Source organism: Saccopteryx leptura, chromosome 6 (genome assembly GCF_036850995.1).
Source record: "Saccopteryx leptura isolate mSacLep1 chromosome 6, mSacLep1_pri_phased_curated, whole genome shotgun sequence".
Classification (NCBI taxonomy): Eukaryota; Metazoa; Chordata; class Mammalia; order Chiroptera; family Emballonuridae; genus Saccopteryx; species Saccopteryx leptura.
Genome location: NC_089508.1, coordinates 11,993,859 through 12,019,332, shown reverse-complemented (window position 1 = coordinate 12,019,332; position 25,474 = coordinate 11,993,859). Strand labels below are relative to the sequence as shown.

Genomic DNA, 25,474 nt, shown 5'->3' with positions numbered 1-25,474 from the left:
GCGGGGAACTGAGAGCAGGAGGGCGATTATATTGGTCAGTAGTTGAGCCCCACGGGGGGCAGGGAGGAGCGCGCGGGCGAGTGCGCCTTAGAGGAGGAGTACACGTGCTGCCAGGAGGGCGAGAGGTGGGCGGGAGGGGAGGGAAGGGAGGCGTGAACAGCGGGCGGGAGGCGCCACAGCCTCGCAGACGCAGGCGCCGGCAGCTGCGGAGAAAGTTCCCGTGGAGAGCTCGCTCCCGGGAGGGCCGGCGTCGAGGCGGCTCGCGGCGAGGGTCGCAGGTCCGGCGCGTCCAGCCCGCCGTCCCCCTGCGCGCACTGGGACGCCCGGGCTCGTCGCTGGCGGGCCGCCGCCGCCAAACTTGGAAGAGGAGGATGCTGCGAGCGGGAGCGCCGGCGCGGGGCGCGGGGGCGCACTGAGTGCTCCCCGCGGGCGGCCCCGGGCCGGGCAACCAGGGCTGCGGCAGCGCGGGCCCGCGGAGCCTGAGCCGCCGGGTAGCGGCTTCGTAGCCGGGACTGCGCCAGCCTTGCAAGCCAGGGCCGCCAGCGCCACCGTGCCGGCGTCGCCTCCTCGCCTCCTCGCCGCGGAGCCATGGTGCGCGGTGCGCGCACGCCGCGAGCGGGACCCTGAGCTCTGGCCACGCCGCACGCCTCCACCTGCCCTCTCCGCGCTTCCCAGCCGACCTTCGCCGCGGGCCATGAAGCTTTGGTCTGGCGGCTCTCGCCTCTGAGCGGCGCGTCACCAGCTCCAGCCCCGCACCACTCGGCCACAGATAGTACTCCGGCCTCTGAAGCTCCCCGTCTTCTCCCGGGGACAGCACCCAGTCGATCCGGGATGGCGCCCCCGGGTCCCCTCCGGCCGCGCAAAGTTCGCGGAAGGCGAGAGATGCTGCCGCAGCAAGTTGGCTTCGTGTGCGCGGTGCTGGCTCTGGTCTGCTGTGCGTCCAGCCTCTTCGGCAGCTTGGGTAGGTGCCGGGGCGGGCCGCCCGGGGAGTTGGGGGGTTTGGGCTGGGAAGCCGCGGGGCAGCTCCGCGATTTCTTCCCGTCCTTCCCCGTCAGGTTGGTCCCAAGGGTTCACCCGGTTCCCTCCTCACCGAGCAGGTAGAGCACGCCCGGGAGGGCTGATGTCGACGCTTTGAGCTGTGGCACTCGTTCCCCTGAGCTGCGCGCGGCCCCCGGGGGCTCAGGACGCGGCTGCAGGGCTGTGTTACTAAGACGAAAGCCAGAACCGCGGGCCCCTCGGTGCCAGAGTTCTGTCTCTGGAGTGTATGGGGGATGGGCCGCAAAGCGCGGGGTCCAGATGTGGACCAGGGCGGACGTAGCTGGTCCGCTCTCCTACTGCGGAGCGAAGAGGGTTGTGCTCCGCGTCCCTAGAAAACCCCTATTCAGAGGCTGTGAATTCCATCTCAGCCCTCCCCTCGCCCCTGCCCGTGTCCAAAGGGGCGCCCTGGGTGTCCCGACCCGTCCTCTTCAAAACCTAAAAATGTTGGGGCAGTCTGTCCCCTCGGGGAGGTGGCTGCCATGTGTCAGCATCACCCTCTCAACTCCTCCTAACCCCCTGGTGGAAGAGCGCTGGTGGCTGGAACCACACTCTACACTCTGCGCCCAAGAAAAGACCCAGGGATTTAAGGGTCGCTTAGGATATGCAAATCTAAGGTAGAGAGGAGGAGAAACTTACAAAAAAATACCTGGTTAGGGTGGTGATGCGAGCCCGTGTGGAATTTTCAGAAGACATTCACTTGGCAAACATTGCCATTAAATTTTTTTCTTTAAATTTTTATTGATATTTAGAGAAGAAGGGGGACGGAGGGAGAAGAGTAGGGGAGGGAAACACCTACTTCTGCTCCACCCACTCTGCACACTCATTGGTTGATTCTAGTATGTGTCCTGGCCCGGGACCCATCCGCAACCTTGAACTGTGGGACCCGCGCTCTAACCAACTGAACGACCTGGCCAGGGCGCACTGCCCTTTTTATGGATGCTGTGTACCTTTTGCTTTTGTTCTTCACATTTAAAAAAATGAAAGACGTGCAGGTGATTTAGCAACTTGGACATGGTGATAAAAGCAGAGTACCTTTAGAAAGGGTCAGTTTAGAGAGGTTTGTAGTGAGAGACAGGTAGAAATTAGATTGTAAGGTTAAATACTAGCTGTTTTCAACAGACGATGAGAATGGTTATTTGAACATCTTTAGTACCTGGTTTTTTGCAGTTGGGCAACTTGGTGTGTTTTTTCCCTCAATTACACACCAGAAATAACAGAATACCTAGAGGTTCTTAGATGTCAGCATTACAGAAGAAGTATTATTACCCAGCTGAGGCAGTGTACACGTCAGGAGAGGAAAATGAAGGCTTTAAAGGTCTTACAGTGAGAACTGCCGTGTTTGCCGGATCAGGAATCCCCTGTAGGAGTTGAACTGCGTGTGGTCACTGCCGTCCTGGCTGGTGATCTCCCTTGCTCCTCAGTTTGGGCCTCGGACTGGCGGAATCACCGTCACCCGCGAGCTTGTTAGTGCCAAATCCCACATCCCAGCCCAATCCTGCTGAATCAGAATCTGCACTTTAACTCGATCCCCAGGTCATCTGTGTGCACATTCAAGGCCTGGGCCAGACCCCATCCGTCTTCTCCACCTGCTTGCTGGCTTACTCTCCATTTGTAGGTCCTCCAGAGCAGGGACACCTGACCATCTCTGCTGACAGAGAACTGAGTGGTCCCTTATCTAAACTCTTTGTTGCGTCTGTGAGAGGCCAGGAACTGAAATGTCTTGGCCAAGGTCAGATTGTGTGCTGACCTACTGGACTGGGACTGGAACCAATGAGATACATCTAGGAAACAGATTCCTGTGGGTGATATTGCTTGTGCTTGCGAGCTCTGTACCCCTCCCTACAGATAGCTCTAACCAGTCAAACTGGGCTGTTGCTGACATAGCTAGATACAGATATGTAAGGTCATTGTGAGAATGTGGCTGCCTTGACCTAATGGTGTCTGTGACTTCATTTCTAATCCAGGGCACGAAACAGCTTCTGCAAGCAAACATGTTCCACGTGGCACGTGGAGAAATAGAAAGCTGATGGCACCAGTGAACGGGACTCTGGCAGCTAAGAATTGCACAGCTCCGGGTAAGAAATAGATTCGCCACACTTCTCCTCTGCCCTGCCCCCGACAGTTGGCTGGGCCTGTGGACGGTTACAGCCAGAGCCGGCAAAGGTGGTTTTATGAACCTGGGCAGGGGCAAAGCTGTAAGGTATTTAAAGGTAATGTACTCACATTCATCAGTTCTGCTAAGAAAATCAAGTACTTTCTTCATCCAACAACTGAAAAGGTCACATTCAGGGGTTTTAAAATTTCATTTTTCTCACCACGCTCCTGAGGCTCAGTGTTTCCTGCTCTCTTCGTTTTGTTGGCCTGGGTGTCCTTTTCTGCCCCCTCTGCTCATCGCGTCTGTTTGCTGGCGCTCTAAGGGCAGCACCTCCAGCTGCTCTGGCAGATGGCACTTGGGGACGACCTGTCAGCGGGTCACACGACGCCAGGGCAGCCACAGGGCTAAGACTCTGGGGTCCTGGGGCCCCTTCTCTAGAACGGGAATTCCTGGGCTGTCATTCTAGCTCACGAGATGGATTCTGCGGCCCTGGAAGGCAGTTTTGGTGTTCCTTCTAAGACTTCTGTGAGGGGTCAGAGGCTGTGTAGGGACCCAGATAGGAAAACTTGTCTGTTGTCCTGCCACAGACAGACAGGCTTTGCTGAAATGAGTGAAGAAGATTCTCCGGAGAGGAGGGTACTCCTGGCAGGCAACGAGGTGAATGGAAACTTCCCAGCCCTGGGGCAGGGAGGTCCTGGGCTTTATCCCTGGTGTCCACACGTGCTGGTCTTTGTGAGAAGGACAGTAGGATGAGGTGTTCAGAGGTTCTATGAGAACTATGAGGTTTTATTATAGGTGGGTGCCACTTGGCGTTTTCCACATGAGCTGCTGGGTGAGTCACACGATTGTTTTAGGTCTCTGCTTTCTTGCCCGTGACATGGGCAGAACAGTGCTTGCCTGGCCGGGGTTGTTGGGGGAATTGGGCAAGGAAGGCTCTGAGTGGGGCTGTGTGTAAGAGGAAATGGAACCACAGGGTGAAGGAACCGGTTTGGATGGGGTCATCATGTGACTTATTTTTATAGACAGGTCTTACCTGCATTTTGCAAGTCAGGGAATACGATGGGACGACATGTAAGTTGCTCAAAGTCATAGAACGTGTGAGCGGTGGAGCCGGCATTGGAGCCTAGGCCTCGGTGATTACAACGCTGTGTTGGTTCACGTGCGTAGGGAGACCAGGGCCTTCCCGCAAAGCCTGCTTTCTACACTCTCTACTTCCCTTCCCTCGGGACCCTCCTGAGAAGTATGTTTGGGCACGAAGGGTAGGTGAGCGCGTGACCTCTCATCTCTCCTGGTGACTCAGCAGCAGCAGTACCCATCCTGTCATTTAACCGTCCCCGCCACACCTTCTTCACCAGCCAGAGACAGTCGGCACAAAGCTAGCGCAACTGTTCATCATTGCTAGAAAGATTGCCAGTTTCGCTCCTTCTTCCTTTCCCTGCGGGGACAAGAGCCGGTCCTCCTGCCAAGTGGCACTGCCCGCTCCCTCCTCAGCGGAGTCAGTCTTGATCAGAGTACGCTGAGGACACGGGAAACAGGGCCCAGGGGACTCTAGGACATGGGGCCTGTCTAAGCCAGCACGCCCAGACTCGATGTGGCGGAAGTCAAGAGAGGAGGGCACAGCCAGCCCAGGACCGGGGTGCCAGCGAGAAACCCCACGAATCCCGGTTCTTCACCCAGGGGAGCCAGTGTTCCCTGCGTGGACGGTGCTAACTGAGCGTCCAGGTCGCTGCAGGGAGAGGTTGACCTTGCCCGTGCCCACAGGCCAGTCTGGCTCATGCCTCCTAGGACGGGGCCGTGTCCTAGAGTCTCCTGTGCCCTGTTGTTTCCTCGGCTCATGCCTCCTAGGACGGGGCCGTGTCCTAGAGTCTCCTGTGCCCTGTTGTTTCCTGCGTCTTCAGCGTACCCTGATCAAACATGACTCCACTGCCTAGAGAGCGGGCAGTCCTACTTGGCAGGAGGACCGGAGTTTGTCCCCCGTAGGGAAAGGAGCAGGGAGGGAAAGCGGCCATCTTTTTAGCAATGGTGAACATTTGCGTTACGCTTTGTGTCGACAGTTTCTGGAATGGGGCCCTGCACATGGAAGGGACTCGGGAAATATCGATTGAAGGATGGACTGCAAGTATATTTTGAATATTAAGTATGTTAATCCTTACAATGTTTCTGCAAAGATGAGGAACACGAGGCTCAGAAGTTTAGTGATTTCCCAAGATCTCCTGGCTGGCAGCAGCATCCCCGGGGTTCGGGCTTCAGATGCCAGGCACCTTCCCCCCAGCCCCCCTGTCCTGCACCTGCCCCCCAGCCCCCCTGTCCTGCACCTGCCCCCCAGCCCCCCCGTCCTGCACCTGCCCCCCAGCCCCCCCCCCCGTCCTGCACCTGCCCCCAGCCCCCCTGTCCTGCACCTGCCCCCAGCCCCCCTGTCCTGCACCTTCCCCCCAGCCCCCCTGTCCTGCACCTGCCCCCAGCCCCCCTGTCCTGCACCTGCCCCCCAGCCCCCCCGTCCTGCACCTGCCCCCAGCCCCCCTGTCCTGCACCTGCCCCCAGCCCCCCTGTCCTGCACCTGCCCCCAGCCCCCCTGTCCTGCACCTGCCCCCCAGCCCCCCCATCCTGCACCTGCCCCCAGCCCCCCTGTCCTGCACCTGCCCCCCAGCCCCCCCGTCCTGCACCTGCCCCCCAGCCCCCCCGTCCTGCACCTGCCCCCCAGCCCCCCCGTCCTGCACCTGCCCCCCAGCCCCCCCGTCCTGCACCTGCCCCCCAGCCCCCCTGTCCTGCACCTGCCCCCCAGCCCCCCTGTCCTGCACCTGCCCCCCAGCCCCCCCGTCCTGCACCTGCCCCCCAGCCCCCTGTCCTGCACCTGCCCCCCAGCCCCCCCTGTCCTGCACCTGCCCCCCAGCCCCCCCATCCTGCACCTGCCCCCAGCCCCCCTGTCCTGCACCTGCCCCCAGCCCCCCTGTCCTGCACCTGCCCCCAGCCCCCCTGTCCTGCACCTTCCCCCCAGCCCCCCTGTCCTGCACCTGCCCCCAGCCCCCCTGTCCTGCACCTGCCCCCCAGCCCCCCCCCGTCCTGCACCTACCCCCCAGCCCCCCCCCCGTCCTGCACCTGCCCCCCAGCCCCCCTGTCCTGCACCTGCCCCCCAGCCCCCCTGTCCTGCACCTGCCCCGCACCCCCCCTGTCCTGCACCTGCCCCCCACCCTGACTGCACCTGCCCCGCACCCTCCCAGCCCAGCGGGCTGAGGCTGACTTCCCTTCCAGCCCTCTGGTCTCTGGTCCGGGAGAATATCCGGTTTCCTTTCCATTTCACGGGCGTTCAGCACGCACCGGCTGCTGTGTGTCCAGCCCTGTGGGGCACTTGGTGGGGAGCAGAGCAAGTATAGAAGCAGACCCTCCATCAAGGAGCTCTCATGGAAGGGAGAAGGCATGAGCCCTGGTGTCTCTTCCTCTTCTTAGGAGGGCACTAATCCCAGCATGGGGACCCCACCCACCCTCCTGACCTCATCTAAACCTAATTTCCTCCCACAGTTCCCACCTCCAACTACCATCCCAATAGGGAGTTAGGGCTGCAACGTAAGAATTTGGGGGAAGCACGGACCGGTGCATATCAGGAGAGTCCCCACACACCTCTCGGGGGTGGCACCTGGACTGTGTGAAGACAGCTGAGGTGGAACCTGGTGCTTCTTGAACCTGACCTGCAGGTGAAAAACACCTGAGGGGCTGAGCAAGCCGGGTGCCTGGCCCTGGCCCCAGCTCCTGAAATCGGAACCCGTGGTGGACACATTCTGTGGCCGATTTCCAGAGCTTCTGGGAACCTTGCTTATCCCTCCAGCTCCTCCACGGCGGGCCTTCCTTGCCACTGCAGCGTCCCTAGGCTTTCCCGGGTCACCCAACCCAGAGGAGCCTGAGTCATTAGGTCTCTCGTTTCAGTCCTTTGCGGGCAAAAATTCTATCCATTGCTTTATTGTTGATTTGCCTCCCCCAAGAAGAATATGAAAGAGGGAAGCCTTGTTTGCTTTTTAAAACCACAGTCTGTGCTTCAGTTTTACCTTCTGTAAAAGATGGGTGATAAGCGAATCCACCTCATAAGGCTGTTAGAATTAAATGAGTTATTAATACCTAGCAAGTAATACACACATCTGTGCTCAGTATGTTAGCTTACTTTTTTTTATCTGCTTACCCCGGAGCTGATACAATGCCTGCTTAGAGTAGGTACTAGGAAAACTATTTGCCAATCAAATTTCAGGAGGACAGGTAGGAAGTAAAGGACATGCCAGAAACATTGTTGCTTCTCTTCTGGAAACAAATGTCTTGTTTTGATTTCTTTTTTTTACTCTTGAGAATTCGGGATGCTGGCAGATGGCGTACCTTGTAGAACTTGCCTCTAAAAAGAGTTTGTCTCTTGACTGGTGTTATTTTACATTTTGGCTTTTAGTTGGGGGTGGGCCTAGCTTCTCTCCATTCTCACACTGCCTTTCCCCCCACAACTGAGGTTTGATCAGTGGTCCGTCCTCCACGGTGTCGCCTCTGCTCATCTGGGTTTCTGTCCTCTGCCCCCTGTTTAAAAAGAGGCAGCAGAGAGAGAGGATAGCTTGGTGCTCCCCCCTCCCAACCCCATTGTCATTAGCAGGGGTGGTGGTGGTGGTTTGCTTTATCTTGTTTGGTTTTCCACTTTTCAAATAGGTCTTTTGGAATGCCTGGCGGCTGTGTGTCTTAGCTCAGTCTACCGTGGCAGATACCACGGACTGGGTGCATAAACCTCAGAGAAGCTGTATTTTCTCCCAGTTCTGGAGGCGGGAAGTCCGAGATCAGGGCTCTAGCGTATTTGGGTTCTGGTGAGTCCTGTTTTCCTGGCTCGCAGACTGCCGCCCTCTCTCTGTGCCCTTGTGGAGGGCAGAGCGAGAGTAAGGTCTCTGGTGTCTCTTCTTTTTTTTTTTTTTTTTTTCCTGTATCTTTCTGAAGCTGGAAACGGGGAGAGACAGTCAGACTCCCGCATGCGCCCGACCGGGATCCACCCGGCATGCCCACCAGGGGGCGACGCTCTGCCCACCAGGGGGCGATGCTCTGCCCCTCCGGGGCGTCGCTCTGTCGGGACCAGAGCTACTTTAGCGCCTGGGGCAGAGGCCAAGGAGCCATCCCCAGCGCCCGGGCCATCTTTGCTCCAATGGAGCCTCGCTGCAGGAGTGGAAGAGAGAGACAGAGAGGAAGGAGAGGGGGAGGGGTGGAGAAGCAGATGGGTACTTCTCCTGTGTGCCCTGGCTGGGAATCAAACCCGGGACCTCTGCACGCCAGGCCGACGCTCTACCACTGAGCCAACCGGCCAGGGCCTGGTGTCTCTTCTTATAAGGCTGTTAATCCCATCGGACCGGAGCCCCACCCTCCTGAACCTGTATACCTGAATTACCTTCCAAAGCCCTGTCTTCAGATACCATTGCTTCAGGGTTACAGCTTCAACATGAGAATTGGGGTTGGGGGTGTCCATCGTGGTGTCAAAAGAAGGAAGGCTGGAAAAAGAGGGCCGAGGGGCGGGGTGCTTGAGAGAGACTGAGGATGAAGGTGCTTCCTGGAGCTTTGGGAGCCAGAGGAGCTGGGGGCAGGCGCCGGAGGGGGTGTCTTTGTGGGCAGCCTGGTTCTGACGCACCCTTACTTTCCGTTTGGTACCTGGGCTGCTGTGGAGGCCGTGGGGGGGGGGGTTGGGGGAGTTTAGGGGAGGTGGATCCTGGGCGTGGGGGTTGCCACTGAGACTGGGTTTGGGGGAGGAGGAGATGAGGTCACGGGCAGCTGGCTGCTGCACCAGCGGGTCTCTGTCGGTGCCCCGTGCGGGGAGCAGAGGTGCAGAAAGCGGGAGGAGGAGGAGGGGACTGGAGCAGCGTGAGTGCATGGGGACCTGTGGGCGGGGAGGTGCGGTGTTGGTGGTGTCGGCGCAAAGCTGGTCCTGAGTTGGAAAAGCAAGAACTGAACTTACTGCCATTCGGTTCGGAGGAGGGAAATCACAGCTGAGTTACTGTCCCAGTCGGTAGAAGCAGGACTCCCGGCCTGGGGAGGAGGTGTCCCGGGTAGGACAACCTTCAGAGAGCCAGGTGGCTTCTTGCGGAAAGTCACCAACCACTTGGGGATGGAGACAGACTGGCAGAGCCACCCGCCTGATCACCAGTGGGGGCCAGTGGACAGCAGCCGTCCTCAGTGTGCTCACTCTGCTTTTGGGGTGGCGTTGGGGGTGTTGAATGTGGCGTGGCCAAATATCTGGCATATAGTACCGGCTCTGCCAAGATTCTGCCTGGCATTTGGGGAATCCTTCACTCTCTCAACAAAACAAGAAGATTTCACCGGATAAGTACAGGATTTAGCAGCCAGAAAGTGCTCCTGTCCCAGCACACACAGGCTCTTCTTCTTCTTCTTCTTCTTCTTCTTCTTCTTTGTATTTTTCTGAAGTTGGAAACGGGGAGGCAGTCAGACAGACTCCTGCATGTGCCCAACCGGGATCCACCCGGCATGCCCACCAGGGGGCGATGCTCTGCCCATCTGGGGCGATGCTTTGTTGCGACCAGGGCCATTCTAGCACCTAAGGCAGAGGCCATAGAGCCGTCCTCAGCGCCCGGGCCATCTTTGCTTCAATGGAGCCTTGGCTGCGGGAGGGGAAGAGAGAGACAGAGAGGAAGGAGAGGGGGAGGGGTGGAGAAGCAGATGGGCGCTTCTCCTGTGTGCCCTGGCTGGGAATTGAACCCGGGACTCCCACACGCCAGGCCAACCCTCCACCACTGAGCCAACCGGCCAGGGCCCACAGGCTCTTCTTGGAGACGGGAGCTCAGTGGGCCGAAGGCAAGGGTATGGGTTTGAGTCCTGGCTCACCCTTACTAGATGTGTGGGTGACCTTGAGCAAGGTCATGATCCCTCTAAGCTTCAGGTTCTCTCTTTCATGAAGTGAGCATAACAGCAGTTCCTACCTGCCCCAGAGGTCTGCCGTGAGACCTGCCCCACCTGGTGAGCGGAAGTATTGCAGGTGTGCCGAGTGCACCCAGCGCCATGGTGGTGATCGTGGCTAACACTAATGTACTATGTGCATCGGGGCTGTTGTAAGTGCTTTCCACAAATTCACTTCTCACTAACAAGTCTTTAGGTAGATGCTATTAGGGTCCTCATTTTGCAGGCAAGGAAAAGAAAACCAAAGAAATTAAGTAACTAGTCCAAGGTCACCAGCAAGAATCAGAGGCAGGTGTGGGTATGTGTGAATTTTTTAAATTTTTAATTAACAGACTTTTTTTAGAGCAGTCTTAGGTTTACAGAAAAACTGAGCAGGAAATTCCTATATTACTCCCCCAACCCCAGATCCCTCTGTCCTTAACACCTTGTTAGTGTAGTACAGCTGTTACAGATGATGACCCAATAGTGATACATTATTATTAACTAAAGTCCGTTGTGCACATCAGGATTCACTGTTTGCATTGTACATCCTATGAGTTTTGATAGACGTGTGATAACATGTATCTGCTGTTCCAATATCATACAGAATAGTATCACTGTCCCCCCCAAACTCCCTGGGGATCCTTTTAATTTGAATGTGAGCCTATATCCTTACCCATAATTAATAAGAAATGGGATGGAAAAGACAAATTAGAAACGAGGATGTCCCCTGCATCTTCCAGCCTCCATCACTGTCCGGGTTTCCCTCTGAGAAGTGGGGACTTGTCTGTCTCGTGCAGCAGCAAACATCTGTGTGGGCCTGCATCCTGGTATGTTTCTAATACTGATTTGTTTGCAATCAAAAGTTATTTTTCCCCCTCATATCCAAACTCTCAGGGCCATCTGCTAGCGGTCCCTCCTCCTTACCGGCCATCTGCTACCCCTGACTCCCAGATCCCCCGCTCTTGACGCGCCGCGGGCCTTGCGCAACCAGAAGTCCCCCACTCGGCCTCCTCTTGAACTCGGAGGAGTGCTCCTCCCTGCGTTAAAAGTGGAAATGATTAAGCATTGCCATGTGTTGCCTTGGGTTGGAGAGATCCAGCCTTTCAACTCAACAGAAATGTCAAATGCTTGAAAGAGATTTTATTTTATTAAGCACTGTGGAAGAGGCCATTGGAGCATAGCATTTTGCTAAAAAAGAAAAAGGAAAAAAAAAAAAAAGGTGTCAGAAGAATGTACAGTTTTTCCTGAAAGGGCGCTGGCTGTGCCCCTTGGGAAGAGAACAGAACAGAACGGCCCCTGTGGCCGAGGATCGAGGGAGCTCTGGGCCCAGGGTGTTGTCCCTTGCAGACGGCACAGCACAAGCACCCAGCCTCCCGCCCGTGGCTCTGCATGCTGACTCAGCTCAGGGCAGGCTCCAGCCCTGGGTCTCTAGGTGCCTGCACGAGAAATGAAATGCAACATGCTGCCTTGAGTGTCTGCACACCCACACCGTGCTAGGCGCTGAAGCTGGAAGGGACCCAAGTCCCTGCCTTCATGGAGTGCATGGTGGAACCGGGCACCCAGGCGAGGGCTCAAGTAACAGCTGGCGCTGCCTGGGGCAGAGACCTCTGGGGCAGCGATTTTCACCCGTCGTGCCCCAAGAGTTTTTAAAACGTACAACACCTGACTCTTTAGTCAGGAGCACTGACCTCTTTTCCCTTAGATTATTAAATAATAAAATGACGATAACCAAAATGACAAGAGCCATCTGGTGTGAATGAATCAAACTTATACCTTTTTTTTTTTTGTCAGATTGGCAAAAACTAGATTTTTTGATGTGCCAAATAATTTTAGTAATTAGTTGATGTGTGCCGTGGGATGAAGAAGGTTGAAAATCGCTACAATGAAGACAAGAGCGTGGTGGTTCGGGGCAAGGGTGCCTCCCCGGCAGCTCCCTGGAGGAGGTGACATCTGAGCCGGGCCTCGAAGGGTGGGCAGGGGCAGAGGAGGGCTAAGCAGCAGCATGTGTTTGAACGTGCTCCCTAAGAAATCCTGGCCCTGTCTCCCTACCTGCAGCAGTGCTTACTAGCAACCACTGCCTCCTGCTCATTGGCCGCCCAAGGGGAGCAAGAACAAACACCTTCTGCGATCACCATGCACAGTAGTGCGTAATTAGGCTTTGGGGATTTAGCGTGGAGTCAGTGCTCAACCAGAGGTATGGCTGAATCAGGTTACTTTGTTGTTTTTGTTGCCTTTTTTCTTTAAAGCAGAAGGGGGCAGGGGCTGGAAAATGGGGGAGGGGTGCTGACCCAGGATGAAGTTGGCAAACTGGTTCACAGCGGCCCTGCTAAGCCACGGTCTGGGCAGTTACCCCCAATTTGCAGGGGGCGCTGTGCCTGGTGATTGGTCTGGGCGGCTGCCTTTCCCCAGTAGCCGGTCAGCTCCTGGAGGGCGGAGCTGTGTCCCGGCATCCTTCGCTCTGAGGCTGAGGCCGGAGTCCGGCATAAACTTAGCTAGCAGCAAATGGTGAGTGGGTGCAGTTTCCTGTGTTCTGCCCATCAGGGCGCTGTGCCCCGTGAGAGCAGTTGCTCTGTCCCCATCAGTCCATACTAGCCTGTTGATGCCTTGGGATACGATCAGGGCACCCAGCCAGGCGGAATTAAGGGTTAAGGCCTTCGAGGGTTAAGAACATGGACCCTGGAGCCAAACTGCCTGGGTTCTAGTCCTGCCTCTGCGCTTACTAGTTACTTGGCCTTGAACTAGTTACTTGACCTTTACCTTCTAACATCAGCGGAGGGCAGGGTCCGCTTTAGTTCACTGATGGAGCCCAAACAGCGCTGCATGCGTGTGCGTGCACAGGTGTGTGCAGGCGCCCATACGGTCCCTTCCTCGTGGGGTTGTGAGCACGAAATGTGTTAGTCTGTGTAAAGTGCTTACAAGAGGGCCAGGCACAGAGCAAGTGCCCGGCGGGTTGCTGCTGCTGAAATGATCTCCGAGAGATCATCTAGTGACTTGAACTAGAACTTACAGGATAAGTTTTTGCAACTGGCCTCTGGGTGAAGGATGGAGGATGAATGTTGTTCAGTGCAGGACTGCCTTTATTTTGAGGCCAACGTAAAAGGGACAGTCGGGGCTTATGTTTGCTTGTTATCAATTCTTTGAGAACAAGAAGCTGTTGACATTTTGCCGAACTGATGCTGAGACCTAGAGCATGCAGGCTGGAGAGAGAGAGAGAACGGGAGTGCGTGTGTTTTTTCCAACTCTGGTCTTTCTGCTGTTGGGCGAGATCTGGAATCTGGAGACCGGAGTTGGTGTTCTGGCCCTGACCAGTCTCTGGGATTTTTGCACACGACCCTTTGGTTGTCAGAGCCTTTTTTTTCCCCCTGCCTGTGAAATGAGCATGATGATGATGCTGTTTATCTTTCAGGCCTTTAAGGATTAAGTGCAAAGTCCTATGCAAATATCATCAATGTTGTTGGCATAGCCGTAGTAGATGCTTAACCCTTTGAAGAACACGCTTCCCTCGTGAAATGGAGAAAATCGTCTATTTGGGGCTTTTCAGAATTGATCATAAAACCACAGATGGGATTTGGCAAAAGCATTGTGCCTGGCCTGTGTACAGCAAAGGGCCTGTGTGGTGTTTTCTGGCGAGAATAGAAAGGTGAAGATCATTTAGACTATCTTTCCAAACTCCGGCTCCTAGGACCTCACCACCAGTTCATCTCATTTCACGTTATAAATGACTTTTGATTCCATCATACGTGCCAAGTTCAGGGGAACCAACCGTTTAGCTAAGCTGACCCCACACCAGCTGCTAGAGTCCTGTGCTTCAGTTAATGTGTTTATTAAAATAACCACATGTATAAACAAACGGCCCTAGTTAGGAAGCCTCTTGGGAGCTGTTTTTCTGCGCTCAGGTAGGAAGCTGTTTTGGGGTTTATTATTTGGTTTCTGAATGAAGGTTGACTGAGCCACCTTGTCTGCTGGGCCCGTAGGGAGATTCAGATGGACCTAGACGTGGACCCTGGCTCCGAGAAGCTCCTATTTTAGCCAGGAGGATCAAAATCTGTAAAACAAACCTGTAATACCAGGAGGAGTGTGACGTGCTGTAATCCTGGTGGCAATACAGAAGAGGACAGAGAAGTCCTAAATATCAGCATCGCATCAAAGGGGGCGCTGAGGAGGGACCTGTGTGACTTTTGAAGGATAATGATGGAGTAGACACTTAGGGGTAGCCCTTCTACTCCCTCGCTGAGCCTGTGACAGTCCTGTGAGGGGCGGTGGTAGTATTACTCTTGTTATACCCATCGACACAGAATGTGAGTAAGGCACAGAGAGCTTCAACAACTCGCCCCAGTTCTCCTAGCTGGGAATCGGCAGAGCAGGGATTTGAACTTGGTCAGCCCAGCCCCAGAGCCTGTGCTCTTTGGAGGAGGAAGATGAAGGGTCCGCCAGCTGCTGGGTAAGCTTGGGGCATGAGGGGGTGGGCGGGTCCAGCTGGTGGGTCATCCTGTATTGAGTGCGTTGGCAGGAGTCTTCAACACCAAGAGGGTTTTGGGCCCTACCCTATACATGGTGGGGGCCGCTGGTGGCTGCTGAGCTGCTCTGTGTTTTAGGAAGGTGACCGCTGGCGACGTGGGGAAAACTTCACTTGAGCTACGTAAAGGTTTTTAGCATAAACTTTATAAGGCAAGAAAAATAAAATGAAGACAGTACAGTTGGGGGCTATCGATGTAGGCAAAACGGTAGACCTGTGCGCGACGTGGAGGGGAAGGTTGAGAGCAGAGTCCGCGGAGCTTGGCAGCTGTGGCGTGCGCGCGGAGAGGGGGTGTTTCAGCTCTGGTCACAGGTGCAGGTAAATTGTCCATGGCGCCACACTTATCCAAGATGGGGGCACAGCAAGCACTCCTTCCTGTAGGGACCCCTCTGTGGGACCTTTGTCCAAGAAGAGCCCCGCTCCAAGCACAGAGGTTGGCTTCTATCCTACATTTCCTACTCCAAAGAACACGTCCGACAGATAGTCACTGGGCATGCGTGGGTGGGGCACTGGGGGCATGCTGGGACTAGGGGAGAGAGCCCTGTTGCCAGCGAGCCTGCAGCTTAGTGCACACGGTGGACTTAGCATCCCTGTGGGTGACCTGGAATGACACACCACAGCTCAGCGCAGCAGGGAGGCATCGTGAAGCACACAGCATTTGAGCTGTGCTTTGACGCAAGTGGGCATTTGCTGGCCAGATGGGGTGCGTGTGGCATTCCTGGCAGAGGATGTGGCGACTGCAGACACTGGGTGGAAAGGGAGAGCCTGGCCAGACCAGGGCCTTCGGTTGGGGTCCTCGGGTGGGCGTGGTGGGCTCTGTGGCTGCATCATGCCACACGCCGGGCGCACCACCCCAGGGGCTGGGTCTCCGCCTGGCTCATATAGGATTCTGCGACTAGGAAAGATTCCTCTCACCTCTCCAGGAACTGCTTACCTGTCCACCCACACAGGAGGCCTGTGGGCACCTGCTGGGCGGGGAGCTGAAGGGAATACAGAGATGCTGTTTATGGCCTCTGAGAGGGGGGAGCATGGATCACCACGACCCTCACGCTCCGTCCGCACTTTGCCTGGCATGTTGGTGTTTCTTCTGCACTTTGCCTGGCATGTTGGGGTACCTCCTTTATTATGCTTTTTATATCAGCAGGATTTTGCAGAGGCCCCAATGCAGGGCTTTTGTTATAAGCAACACACAGGCATTTAACCAAACCCATAGGGACGAGTTAGGAAATGTGGAGCCTTGTGCGCGCACACAAAAGGAAGGCTCGGTGGCCCTTTCCCTGGAAACAGCCAGCGCCCAGAGCCTCGTCCTGGGTTCCCTTCTGTGTCTCTGAACCCCCTGATGAGCGTGCAAGGGGATAGCTGGGTCCTCTTCCCGAGAGAGGATTTATGTCGTCACATGGGCACCGGGCAAGGTGGCAGCAGCCCAGCTGCCCTGTGTGGCCTGGTGGCCTTTGTGTCTTACCTTATTCGGGAATGAACGTCGGGGGACGGGTGGCCACTGTCGCGCTATATGCAACCCCTGCTGAACGAGCTGCCTTGAGACAGCTGCTGACCTTGCCTGGCCCCAGGGCGTGGCCGAAGCACCACTTGGGGAAGGCAACATACAATTCACAAGACATGGACGAGAGCCAGAGTGGGCGTCCCTGCATGGCAGGGCCACGCTGAGGCCCGGAGAAACCCAGTCTAGAAAGAGGCGGAAACTCCCCGGAGGACCACGGGAGTGTCGATAAAGGCGATTAATGGAGTAGATAGAGGGACTTCTAAGCAAAGATTAGAGGCGCTAAATCGCTCTGGCTTATTAGCTCAGCCTCTGTGGGAGGGGCTGTGTGTGGGAGAGGCCCAGGGGACGGGTTTGCACTGACGCACCTGGTTCTTGAGACTGCACCTGGGCTGCCCTCCGACCAGGGAGGCAGAGGGCTGTGGGGCGGGTCCCCGTCCCCTGCGTGCCTCTTAGAGAGACGCCGGCTTCTCAGACAGCCTCTGCAGGAAAGCGGAGGGACAGTCGTCACCTGGGATATCTCTGTGTGCTTGGGCAGCACACTGGAGGCTTTATAGGAGAGAGGACCCAGCTGGCAGTGTGGTGGACGAGCTGGCTGTTGTGCCTTTTCTCTGATTTCTGGGTAATTCTTCGTGGGCCTCGGAGGAGGCAAGCAAGCCCTTGAAAGAATTGCTTTCAGATCCCTTTGATGATTTAAACCGTGCTTGTTCTGCCTTAGCTGGCGAAAATCCCAGTGTAGTGTAGTGTGACGAGTAGCTAAGTGACTTGCGGGCTTTGGCATTAGGAGGAAGGATGAAAAAAGGGGAGGGGGCTGGTGTCTAATTTGCAGGCCATGTGCGCGCTGAGCTTCGCGCAGTGAACTCAGGAGAGACCGGGGAGGTCCTGGAAGAAGGCAGCATGGGTTAGAGCTCAGGGTCGTGCCTCTCCACCTTCACTGTGCCCGGGATCTCCTGGGACCTTGTTCAGTACAGATGCGGGGCCGGGGGGGCAGGCGGGGCTCCGGCTCGAGGCTCTGCGTTTCTGACCGGCTCCTGATGATGTCCACACTTTGAGAAGTGAGAGTGTAGAGTTGGCCTGACCAGGGTGTAGGTCCCAGCCCTGCCAATGAGCTGTGTGGCCTTCGGCAAATTCCTTGGCCTCTTTGAGCCTCAGTTTTCCTCATCAGAGAAATGGGAGTCATAGGGCTTAACCTGGCAGGAGTCTTGGCGGAATGCGGTGAGATGGTGCCTGTCAGCCGGCCGCCTTGTGTAGTGCGGGGACCGTTCGGAGCCAGAGCCCGCTGAGAGGAAGCTTGTGCTTAGAGCACATCCCAGCGCTCCCCGGCTTATTCCGGGGGCACTGCCCGCAGGGCGGTCTGCCCCTCTCCTGCCCGGGAAAGTTTCCGGGGTCAAGGGAGTTGGGGACATGTGAAAGTCTGCCTCTAGTGGACACAGAGGGAGCCACAAGAGCATGGTCAAGGTTTTGCGATAGTCTGCAGTAAAGGCGAAGGAACGCTTATGCTCCATACTCATTTTATTGTGGTACAATAAACATAACAACATTTGCTGTTTCAGCCATTTAAAGACTAAATGCCACGTAGTCCAGCAGCGTGAGTGACTTTCACACTGTTGGGCAACCGCCACCAACCTCCGTCTCCAGAGTTCTTTTCATCTTGTCCAAGTGAAACTCCATACTCCTTAAACAATGATTTCCCATTCCCTCCTCCCCCAGCCCCTGGCAATCACCGTTCTCCTGTCTGTCTGTCTGTCTGTCTGTGTTTATGTGACTGCTCTAGGTCCCTCGTGTAAGTGGAGTCATCCCATACTTGTCCGTTCGTGACGGGTTTAGTGCACTAAGCGTAGTGTCCTCAAGGTGCAGCCATGTTGTGGCCTGTGCCAAGATCCCCTTCCCTTTGAAGGCGGAGTAATACTTCACTGTGTGGATGGACCATGCTTTGTTTCTCCGTCCATCCTTCAATCGACACTTGTTTCCACCTTTTATCTATGGTGGATAATGTATGCTGTAAACATGAGCGTGCACATGTCTGAGCTCTAAACATTTTTATACCTAATATTTCCCAAATATTTGGGGCGGATGTAGGGACGGAGAAACGATCAACAGTCCAACCCACTCTCTGGAATGCCGTGTGGTACAGGACGGGTGGGACTCTCGGGCCTGCAGCTGAGGTGTTCAGCCCTGGCTGTGCTTTAGACCTACCCAGGGAGCTTTACAAAAAAATACCCATGCCCTGGCCCCTCCCTGGACTGATGAAGTCAGAATCTCTGAGGTCAGGACCTGGGCGGAGGTGTGAGAGCTCCCAGCCAGGGCCGGAGACCTGCAGAGATTGACCCAGCGGTGGTGCAGGGCCGGGGTGGGGCCTGAGGCCATCTGCAGCCCCTCTGTGAGCCTCCACCTCCCCGATCAGGCTTCTGCCCTGGCGTTCCTGCCGTGACCCACAGGGCGCAAGGGTACCTACCCAAGAGCGGGGGTCGACCTGTGGTTGGCAGCCCTTTGGCCTTGGCTTTCCATTAATCCAGCCCGTACTGACCAGTGTGGCTACGTCCACCTCTGCTGGGGAGGCCGGCGAAGATCCTGTCCTCAAGGAGGGAAGGTGGTCAGGAGGCAGGCTGCGCCCACCCCAGACCACCACGGATGCCGTTTGGTGCCCACATTCAGACCTGCTCCGCCGTGTGTGTGGGGGTGAGGCTTAGTGCAGGCTGAATGAAGCAGCCTGACTCTGAGGACAGTTTTTGTTTCCAGGGGTTGGTAAGAGCACCACATTCAAATATTTCTTATTCGGGAAGGTCACCACTGGTCCTCCTTGTCGCTTGATGGAGAGGTGGAGCTCCTGGCCTTCATGCTATCGGCCAGATGGCCTGGGCCAGCGAGTGCCGCCTCTCCCCGAGCCAGGGTTTTGCCTGGGCAGGACTTGACCCCGGGAGCCGCCGCTCAGTGGTCTGCTGTCCCTCTTCAATTTCCAGGGTCTGGAAGTCGTGACTGCCTGCTCTCACTTCGGTTTGATGCGTAATCATGTGGAAGAAAGACTTCAAGGCACTTTGATTATTATTTTTGAGAGCATAGCGTGGGCCCAGGAAAACAAGCCAAAAGTCTGTTTTTATTCCAAGCAAAGCCTCTGACTTCCCAGAGTGCTTGATCCTGGGGTCATGGTGGGCTTGGTGAGGTTTGCTAGGGCTCATCTCTTCAGTTTGCCTCTTTTCTGTGATCACATGTTGGGAGTTCTCGTTCGGCCACAGCTCGTGTCTTTAATTGTAGCACCCTGTCGTCTCTTTCTGGTAGTTGGCAGACAGAGTGAGAAGCAGTCTGCAGACTTACCAAGTTCACCGTCACTCTCCATTTGGTTGAATAATCGTGACTTCGAGTAGAGCTAATCCTCGAAGCCAGGTTTGTCGTGGCCAGCTCCCCCCCCCCCCCGTCGTGGCCAGCCCCCCCCCCGTCGTGGCCAGCTCCCCCCCCCCGTCGTGGCCAGCTCCCCCCCCCCGTCGTGGCCAGCTCCCCCCCCCCCCCCCGTCGTGGCCAGCTCCCCCCCTCCCGCCTCACAGACTGGCTGGATTCTCCACCCATAGACCCATAGCTCCCCTACCGCTTCCGGGGTGGGAGGCCGCCCAGCCTCTCCACTCTCATTTATTTACTTGTTTGTTCATTTATCCAAGCAATTCGAGAGCCTCTGATGTGGGCAATGCTTTGCCAAGTGTGGATGAATGAAACCAATGCTCACCCTCGTGTACAGTGCATGAGAGAAAGAGACATCTGAATCCAGATGTTAGCAGGGCGTGATGAGAAAAGCAACTCTGTTTCTGCCAAAAAAAAAAAAAAAAAAATCTCGAAAGCCACATGCAAATCCAGCTCTCTACTCTATAAACTCATTCACTCACTAAGTAAAGGTCGCCTGACTTCCCGCCATGTGCAGAATCCCACAGGCAGGAGGACCAACTCGACTTTGAAGGATCCTACTTTATAATCTGACAGGGAAGTGAGCCGTGAAATGCCAGTAACTGAAATACTCTCGTGAGCAGAGGGACATTTCGATCTGCATACCTTCAGAGGCAGATGGAACATGTCAGGGCTCATAGAAATGAGGGGTTTTTCCTTGGGGGCCTTCCTGGAGGAATTGGTGAGGGTATAGGCTACCTTTGACACTACTGGACAGAATCACAAGGACTTGGGCCCTGAGGCAGGACTTTCTGTGATAGCTTGTGTTATTGTTTTGCATTTACTTACCTCCAGACCTTCCTAGTGAGGTGGAGAATTTGACTTGCATTTTAGTGTATTCTGTCCCTTGACATTGGACTGGACATGAGACTTGCTTTGGCCAGTAACATGGGAGCAGACATGACTTATGCTGTGAGCAGAAGCATTAAACACTAGAAATGCAGATCAAAACTACAATGAGATACCACCTCACACCTGTTCAATTGGCTATGATCAACAAGACAGGTAATAACAAATGTCGAAGAGGTTCTAGAGGAAAAAAAAACCCTCATTCATTCCTGGTGGCAATGTAAACTGGTACACTGACACTCATAGACACAGATAAAAGTGAAGTGGTTACCAGAGGGAGGGGAGTAAAGAGGGACAAATATACCGTGATGGAAAATGATTTGACCTTGGGTGATAGGCATACAACATAATGCTTCAAATGCTGTAGAAATGTTTACCTGCAATCTGTGTACTCTTATTAATCAAGGTCACCCCATTAAATTTAATTTTCCTTTTTTTTTAATTAAAAGAATAATTTTCTTAAGTGAGAAGTGGGGAGGCAAGAGACAGACTTCCACATGTGCCCTGACCGGGATCCACCCAGTAAACCCCGTATGGGGTGAATACTCTATCCATCTTGGGCTGTTGCTCCATTACTCAGCAACAGAGCTATTTTAGCACCTGAGGCAAGGCCATGGAGCCATCCTCAGAGCCAGGTGCCACTTGCTCCAACCGAGCCATGGCTGTGGGAGGAGAAGAGAGAGAGAGAGAAGAGGAAGGGGTGGAGAAGCAGATGGGTGCTTCCTCTGTGTGCCCTGACCAGTAATCGAACCCAGGGCTTCCACATACCAGGCTGACACTCTGCCGCTGAGCCAACCAGCCAGGGCCAAATTTAAATTTTCTAAATAAAAATTTTTTAAGAGTGAAAAGAAAAAAAAAGCTAGCATGTGTTTATGCCTGCTCTGGTTCTTGTCCCTGTCTTTCTGCTCGGCTTCTGGAGCAGGGAGACAGGAGAAGCCACCCGTAACTGACAGTACATGATGAGAGTAAGGAACAAGTGTGTTGTACGCCACTGTTTTGGGGTGGCTTGTTCCTGCACCTGACGAACAGGTGGCTGGAGGAAGCTAACGGCCACAGCGCCAGCTGCAGAGCGTGTGGCTTGTTCACGTGCAGGATTAAGTGAGGGGAGCCTGAGGAAGGGCTCGTCCTGAGTCAGATGACAGCAGGCTTGAGTGTGGCTTTCCTACTGGCAGCTGGGGGAGGCTTTTGGGACAAGGATGGCCGTGATGAGGGATGTGCTTTGGGAAGGTGGCTCTGGCCTCAGGGTGGAGGATGGAACTGGTTCTGAGACGTGGAGGGGTCCGCGCACAGGGACAGAAGGGCAGCAGCGGTGAAGTGGAGAGAGTCCGCTTTCAGGGACGGAGCTGTGGTCAGATCATAGGACGTGGCAGCCGCCTGCAGGTGAGGGAGAGAAAGGGGCGCCCGGGTCAGGCTCTTGCCAGGGCGGAACCTTTGTCCTGCGGGACCCTCCACAAGCAGGGAGGACCAGGCTGACCTCACGTGCACCACCTGTGCCAGCTCGCCAAGTGTCTGAGCACTGCCCGTTTCCAAAGCGCTTCCTTTTGCTGTGTGAAGACAAGGTGTCTGGGGGACGTGCCAGGCGTTGGGTGCACTTCAAATTTCTTCCTGACTTTGGAGCTTCCTAAAATTCCGTTGCTGCACAAACTGTTGTGCAAACAGGGTGAACCAAAGGTGTGATGGGGCCTCTGACCGAGGAGACAGGGAACGCCTGGGGGATGGATCCAGCCAGGGTACATTGTGCTCAGAGCAGAAATCGGGGAGGCCCCACGAGAGATGTGGGGGTTTGGGCTGCCCCACCCCACTCATTGATCGGTGTAAGAGCATCACTCATTCATTCATCATTCATCTTTCATTCCACAGAGTGGCTGAGAGTGCAGACGCGGGAGCTGGTCTGCTTGGGTTTGAATCCTAGCTCTGCCGCTCACTAGCAGTGGCTTTAGGGGTGTTACCTCATTAACCCTTCTGCGCCTCAGGATGCTGGTGACAAGCCTGAGGCCGCTTGTCTTAGTGAGCATCCAGCGTGTTAGCAACATAAGTACGGCACCTAGAACAGGATTGGACACATCCTAAGGGCCACTGGGGTGGGGCGTGCTTACTGAGCATCTGCTAGGTGCCAGGGCCGGGCGCCGGGCTGCCGCAGGGAGCGGAAAGGCCCCGCCCTGTGGGCTTCGCTTTGTGCAGGAGGCAGAAAGTGAATTTGGAAATAAGTAGGTGTATAATGTCAGGGGATGAATATCATGAAAAATGAATTGGACAGTGACCAGGATGGGTCTGGGGACCTAAAATAGGGTGTTCGGGAAGGCCTGTGAGTGGACAGGACGTGAATACGGCGAGGGTGGCCGTGCCGGAGGAAGGGGACTGCGGGGACCGCGTTCCGCCCCGAGGACACCGGAGGCTGTGTCTGGAGCAGCAGGGAGGCTGGTTCAGAGCGAGCTCTTCGAAATAGCTTCACTTCTTTTTAAGGAAACGGATGCTTTCTGCTCCTATTACGAGTTCAGGTTTTAGAGCAAATGGGGTAGAGAATAGAGCGGGAACGCGAAGGTCTGATGTTCTTAAACCCTGCGTTGTCTTTGGAGCCTCCGTTTTTCCATCTGTAAAATCAGGGTAGTCTTCCCACCTCGCAGGATGGTTTGTGGGGAATACGTGAGGTCGTGTGTCCTCCGCCTCTGCACGCGGGTGGCGTCTGGCGAACAGGAATTGTTCGGAGCTTTGGGAGGGAGTGATCTGAGGGCCAGGATGGAAGTGTCTCTCCAGTAAAAGATGCGAGGCCGAAAGCTGAGGTCGTAGGGAGTAAGGGATCGTTACTGTAACCATTCATCTACTTTAAAAAATTAAATGGGCCTTATAGTCGAGGTGTTGTTTATGTTGTAGCCCTGGCCGCTTGCAGGGGTGGATAGGAAAGGGAAGGGTGGTCACGACAGCCGCGCACTGGCGTTTGAGCGAAGGCTGCGGTTCTCCACTCTGCCCACCCACGAGAGTCACCTGGGGAGAAGGACCGACCCCGCGGGCTGTGCCCTGGACTCACTGGGCGGCACCCCTGGGCGTGGGCCAGGCTGCAGTGGTCATTCCAGCTCTCCCGGGGAGTCAGATGTGCAGCCACAGTGAAAAACCACTGAGCTGGGTTGGATGGGGGTGTGGCCTCTCTTGTTCTGGAAGGTTCTGCAGGGAGACTTGGGAGCCTGTATGCAAGACCCATGATCATTGCCCCTGTGACATGGGCCTGGGGCAGGGTGGGGGTACAGGGTGTGGTGATTCTAGGGTGAGGATGATCTCAGGAGGCAGGGTCCTACTAAGCTACTTCTTTGCTGTGCCCACTACCAGTGTGGTTCATTTATGCAGCTGGGCATATTTTTTTTAACCTTTGTAAAGGTCTTAAAAAATAAGAATATTTTATAATTGATTATATTCTTACTAAAAAAACACGTTCAGGTTCTTCAGTCGGCTCTGATCTTAATCTCTGATTTCTTCCTCCTGGGGAATTAAGACATGACCCTCAGCCAGTGGGGATGGGCCTTGATGTGATTCATTCTTTCCTTTTTTTAATTAAGTGAGAGCAGAGGTTGAGAGACAGACTCCCATATGCGCCCTGACTGGATCCACCCAGCAAGCCCCTTATAGGGCGGTGCTTTGCCCATCTAGGGCCATTGCTCCATTGCTTGGCAACCAAGCTATTTTGGCACCTGAGGCTAGGCCATGGTGCCATCCTTAGTGTCTGGGGCCAACTTGCTTGAATGAGCCATGGCTGCAGGATGGTAGGAGGGGGAGAGACAGAGAAAAAGGGGGAGGGGAGTGGTGGAGAAGTAGATGGTCACTTCTCCTGTGCCCTGGCTGGGAATTGAACCTGGGACTTCCACACACTGGGCCCAAGCTCTACCACTGAGCCAACTAGCCAGGATCCATGTGATTCATTCTTAATGCCATTTAGTGTCCCACCCTGGGCTCATTCTACCTGCTTTGTGCTGGGATGTGTCAGAGCTTTCAAGGAGCCAGCCAGAGGTACTGGGATCCCATGATGCCTCTTTGTGGCATAAGACCACACTAATGGCAGAAGGCAGAGTCAGGAACATTGAAGCTATAGGGTAAAATAGCAGAGATGATGATTCATCGCATTAGGTAGCGAGAGTCTCATTGTTCACATTTTCTCCTATTGCTTTGGCTGCCAGGAAGCTCAAAAGTATTTTATGCTCATTAAAAAATAATAATTATTATTATTCATTCCCTCTTTACTGTTACTTTTCCACACTGGCTTTCAGCTTTTCACTCTGACATCAAACCTTTTCTGGAAGTATTTGGGGAAGAAAATAATTTCAGGGCATTTGGGCATCGCCCCATATCCTGAATTTGATGGGGAAAGAGTTTTTCTCCTCATTGCCAAAGGAGTAGTTGGGATGTCAGAGCTTCTCTTGCAATCCTGACACCCTCACAGGGGAGGCCGCAGGCCCAGGGCGGGGAAGGACTTGCTCAGGAAGTAAGACAGGTGTTGGAAGGAGCCAGGCACTCGGCATCAGATGCCCTGGAGTTTGGATCCTGGCTTCTCCATTCACGAGGTTTGTGACTTTGGGCAGGTTTGAACCTCCTTGGGCCTCAGTTTCCTCATTTATGAGACAGAGCACCCTAGCTTTGCAGGTTTGTTGTGCGGGTTGGATGAGCTACGGGGTTAAAAGCACTTGGCACGGGGCCTGGCATTTGAACACCGTCAGTAGCATCTTTGCCGTGATTATTGCTCTAAGACAGGGGTCAGCAAACTCTTTCTGTAAAGCGCCAGATAGCAAATATTTTTATTTTAGGTTTTGATGGCCAGCGTCTGTGGCAGCTGCTGAACGCCACCTCCCCGCCCCCGCCCCCACGCCCACCCTTACCCCCACCCCACCCCCACCCTTACCCCCACCCCATCCCCACCCCGCCCCCACCCCCACCCCCTGCCCCCACCCCACCCCCACCGCCTGCCCTGCCCCCGCCCCCACCCCCACCCCCACCCCCACCCCCACCCCCGCCACTGTGGGCTGAATCTTTCAAAGGAACACGTGGGGCTGCGTTCCGGTCACCTCTAGGAACTGGCTGCAGCTTGCCCACTCCCGCTCTAGGTCGTTTCCCGATTCCCAGTCCGTGGGGGCGCCTTCCTCTGAACCCGTGTTGCGCACCAGCCGAGATGGAGACC

General features: G+C 55.2%; 1 protein-coding gene across 2 annotated transcripts in view; it reads left to right on the top strand.

Moving 5' to 3' along the window:
* The first annotated feature begins 206 nt into the window (after positions 1-206).
* SLC24A4 (solute carrier family 24 member 4) overlaps positions 207-25,474 on the top strand; it is a 151,996-nt gene continuing 126,728 nt past the window's right edge. For both annotated transcript variants that reach the window (XM_066343786.1, XM_066343785.1), the window contains exons 1-2: positions 207-961; positions 3,003-3,113. In XM_066343786.1, coding sequence (XP_066199883.1) covers positions 832-961; positions 3,003-3,113 — 241 coding nt within the window. In that variant the 5' untranslated portion in view covers positions 207-831. The remainder of the gene's footprint in view (positions 962-3,002; positions 3,114-25,474) is intronic.